The sequence below is a fragment of the Bidens hawaiensis genome, unplaced genomic scaffold, assembly GCF_021521415.1.
Source record: "Bidens hawaiensis isolate Kalapana, Puna unplaced genomic scaffold, B.hawaiensis_p1.1 tig00026858_1, whole genome shotgun sequence".
Lineage (NCBI taxonomy): Eukaryota > Viridiplantae > Streptophyta > Magnoliopsida > Asterales > Asteraceae > Bidens > Bidens hawaiensis.
In genome coordinates, this window is record NW_027494330.1 from 179,230 (window position 1) to 183,434 (window position 4,205).

The 4,205-nt window shown below is 32.1% G+C and overlaps 1 protein-coding gene across 1 annotated transcript; it reads right to left on the reverse strand.

Moving 5' to 3' along the window:
- Positions 1-820: 820 nt before the first annotated feature.
- Positions 821-2,408, reverse strand: LOC143574205 (protein RGF1 INDUCIBLE TRANSCRIPTION FACTOR 1-like). Its single transcript, XM_077058880.1, has 4 exons — positions 2,295-2,408; positions 2,000-2,197; positions 1,697-1,912; positions 821-1,361 (listed from the first exon to the last, which is right to left on the reverse strand). Exons 1-4 carry the CDS (start codon positions 2,295-2,297, stop codon positions 1,101-1,103), a joined length of 678 nt encoding a protein of 225 aa, XP_076914995.1. The 5' UTR covers positions 2,298-2,408; the 3' UTR covers positions 821-1,100.
- Positions 2,409-4,205: the final 1,797 nt, after the last annotated feature.

Here is a 4,205-nt window from a genome sequence, read left to right on the forward strand (position 1 = left end):
GAACAACTATACGTTGCCTTGTCAAGAGTTACAAGCAGAATTGGGCTAAAGATTTTGATTCTTGATAAATAAGGTAATCTGACCAATACAACCACGAATGTAGTGTACAAAGAAATTTTTTCTTATTTGTGAAAAAAGAAGACCAACGTCTCTTTTATAGTTCATGTAATTTTAATTTAAGTTGTAATTGTATTAATAATGTATGACAATTTTGTTGTTGATTGTATATTTCTTAATGTTTAAATTTTAATAATTTTTTATCAATTGCTCGTGTAATACACGGGTCTTAAACTAGTGTTTCATAACCTTCACTGGTTAATGTGTAGGTGTCAATAGAAGAATTATATTTGTTAAGCTACATTACAGTTTGTATATCTATTCATGTTGGTAATACAAATTTAAAAAGCCGAGTAACGCAAACACGATTTGTTTAATCTGATAGTCAAAAGTTAATCAAAAAATTTTGAAAAAACAATGATTTTTAGTTGTCTTTAAGTTGCGGGCTAGGCCGTAGCCAAAATGTAGAAGAGGGGTAGCTGACGTTTAGAAGAGGCGCTCACAGCAAATGGTGTCAGCGTAAGGTAATGAGAGTATTTTTGACTTTTGACCGTAGCAATCATGTTGTAAAATAGATTAAAACATATCATAAACATGGATTGGTGGATCAATCCGTTTAAATAAACAAAATATCATAGGCTAAAATAGTTGCTAATATTTTAGAAATAAAAAAAAGATAATGCAGGGCGATCAAGTTATAAACACAACTATAATTTTAACATTGTCACAAACAAAAAAACATAATATTTACATGCTCAACACCTATAATTAAACATCTTTTGAACCTTTATTTTCCCACATACAAAACTATTCCAACTTACATTGCCTTATTTTCATATTCCATTCCCATTTTGCCCCTTTCTATTTCAAATACTATCACCATTAGTATATTATAACCCATAACATACTTCTTTGTACACTACATAAACGTAAATCCACTCGCACAGACCTTTGTTAAAGCACTAGTGCTAGAAAATTAACAGGGTGCAAAATGAGATATTGTTGGGTAAATATATAAAAGTATAGTGGGTTTACTGACTGCTTTAGTATTCTATCACTAGTCCACCCATTGGTGCTCTATGTGGTATACCCTTCCTTCTCTTCGCGGTCCGGTAACACGAGGTCGTTGGAGGCGGCGTTGACGGAGTGAAGTTGAAGGCTTTGCCGTTGTTATGACTACTACGGTAACGTCCGTGGTTGCTGCTGCTGAATGAATCTTCTGAATCGGACACCGCCATCATTAAATGCTTCTTTTCTGGCGAAATCTTCCGATTTCGATCAAAATCCTTAGATGTTCCGACTATCTGCACCAATTAATGAAATTTGATCATCAATAAATAGCATTAATCAAATTTGATATTTTCATTCAATTTCAATAATCATTCAATACCACATTAAATACCATAATCCTCATTTTAATAAAATTAATTAGCTACACGTGCCAAACTTTTTAACTTTCTAGGCTATCTGATTTTTATTTCTTGTTATTCTCTTGTTAAATAATAAACTATTTTTCTTTAACTTGGTAAATGACATTACACCATAAGTTAACTTTTATTAGAAAGTTTCTAAGAAATATATGACACATTACTTAAATTAAATAATTTCAAATTCAATAAACATATAGTCACGAATTTACCTTGCAACCGAGTGAGCAGAATCGGAACGAGTCGAGAAGGCTCCGCTCGCATACTTCACAAATGTTCGTCACACCTTTACCAGGCCTCGGCTGCGGCCGCTCATTCAAGAACACAACTTTCGCACTGTTGATAATGTAAGTCTGCACACAACTAATATCCAAATACTTCTGGATCTCATAAACCCTAATCACATCATGATATGACGACCTCCGTATCTGTAAAATCAATTAACAAAGTCAAAATCAGTAAACCGAAATGGTCAACGGCCGATGATTGGAATAATAATAATAAGAATACATTACCTGGATAGCGCGATGGTCCTTGTGGTGATTGAGACAAAGTGAACAAAGAGCACCGTTATTGCAATCCAAACAGTACATATTACACTCGGATTTGTGCGAATCAGCATGTAATTTGCATTGAACGAAGAAGCTTTCACGAAGCATAGGTTTCAACCAGGGAGGCCACTTTTGTTCTTCTTCAACAGGTCCTCCAGCACCCTACATTATTATTATCATCAAATAAACAAATTAAAACCAAAATGAAACTTAAATCAAAATCAACACAAATATAATAAAAAATGTAAATAACATTTACCATAATCCTTCGATTCTTGGGTTTGATTTCACGGACGAAGGTGGTTTCTTGATGGTCGATCGCCAGTTTGACTAATTAATTTAAGGAACGATCCTAGAGATGTAGAGAGAAGAGAGAGTTGTGAAGAAATGAGAGGGTACTTGTAGAAGAAGCTTGTGGGGGTGGGGGTAGGGTAGAGGGGTCGTTCTTATCTGCTCATACAATTAATGTAAATCAACGAACCGAGGCTCCGAAGCTAAACCTAGAGAGCAAAGGACGCAAGGAACCGGACCTGTTTACTTTTGTTTTAGGTGACATGTGTTATGATAAAGGAGAATGACTCTTCAAAATTATGAGGGGTTCTCTTTATGTTTCTTCTTTTCTATGTTATAACTGCTATACGGAATAATGGTCTATAAGGCTATAACATATGGACACCATCGGACTGATTTTTGGATTCCTTGTGATGTTTCTAGGTTAACTCTAAGCTTCAAACAATAAGAACAACTTGCATCAACCATCAAGATAATTTCGGTGGACTTTTGCTTTAACGATTTAACGTTAGGTGTGGAATCACGCATAAATGGCTCATTTTTCACTAGTCTACTTCATATTATACATAAACTAACACACATGGGCTCATTGTGTCTATGTCTAAAGCAACATTTTAATATGATGCGTCTCAAGCCCTGTCATAAGGTATTTCAGCCTACTTCACCCCCTAGGCATGTTGGTTTGATGCCCCAACTTGATACATTCTTATTAGACATTTTAAGTGAAGGCGTTCTAATTGCTTTCTCTTTATAAACAATAATTTTATGTTTAATGGTTTAATATGCTTAGAAAACTTATAGAACGATCAAGTACCGAAATATTTGATTGATACCTAAAGAAGAACACATAATCCGTGATATCAATCGTTGAAGTTTTGTCAACCTTTTCACACTAAAGCTTTATGCTCTTTAAGTGATCAATGACTGTTTAAACACCTATTAGGCAAAGAAGAGATGTTTGTGAGACTCTTGTAAACCATATTCATACTCATCGTGAAAGATTAGCGAAGAAGACATGCTTAACGTGGAATTTGTATTCGCACTTATATCTATTTTTTATGTTGAGATCTTACCAGAAAAAAAGGCTGTGAATGCTCTACATGGTATTACCAGATAAAAGAGACTATGATAATTGCCAATAAAATAATTAGAAAGAAATTATTGGTGATTAGTGTTAAACTAAAGTGAGAAACAAATGATAATCATTATCTATTTATCTTTATTGTGAATCGATCATCTCTACTTTTATATAAAGTATGAATACAGATATATCTCAATGATATCGTTGAACAAAGTATTTTGAAAAAAAAGAAAAATCTTAAGGTATTAAGTATTAACTAAAGAGACGAGAAAAGGTACTAAAAATGATCATTTAAAATAACACTTTCATATATATCCTTTTTATGGTGTTTTTAAGGGAGATTTATACTTTTGATTTAGTCTTTATTTGTGGAATGGTGATTTTATTTTTTAATAATTATTCGAATTTTAATTTAATACTCGTGTCGAGAATAAAGCAAATGGAAACCCGGCCTTTTGACCAAAAATGTAATTATGTTTCTGTTTCTGGTTTTCCTACTCGTGTATATATAAAAGTTTATATTTATAAATATTTATTATTAAAAGATGAATATACACTTTAATCATGACACAGAATACAAGTTTGATATATATATATATATATATATATATATATATATATATAATTTATTTGAACTTCTATACTAAAGAAATAACTTGGGATAATATTAAAACGCTCTAATAATTATGCATAATTGAAGTAAATAATATTTTATTTGTTTTACTTTTTATTATTTATCCAACTAAATATGTTATGGTGAGTTGTATCGTTCCTACAATGAGTTGTTTGTTACAAAGA

Excerpts from the sequence above, each read along its gene's own strand:
- LOC143574205 (XM_077058880.1), bottom strand. Across the intron at positions 1,913-1,999 it reads AGGACCATCGCGCTATCCAG|ATACGGAGGTCGTCATATCA; the intron begins GTAATGTATTCT and ends TTGATTTTACAG. Across the intron at positions 1,362-1,696 it reads TCTGCTCACTCGGTTGCAAG|ATAGTCGGAACATCTAAGGA; the intron begins GTAAATTCGTGA and ends TAATTGGTGCAG.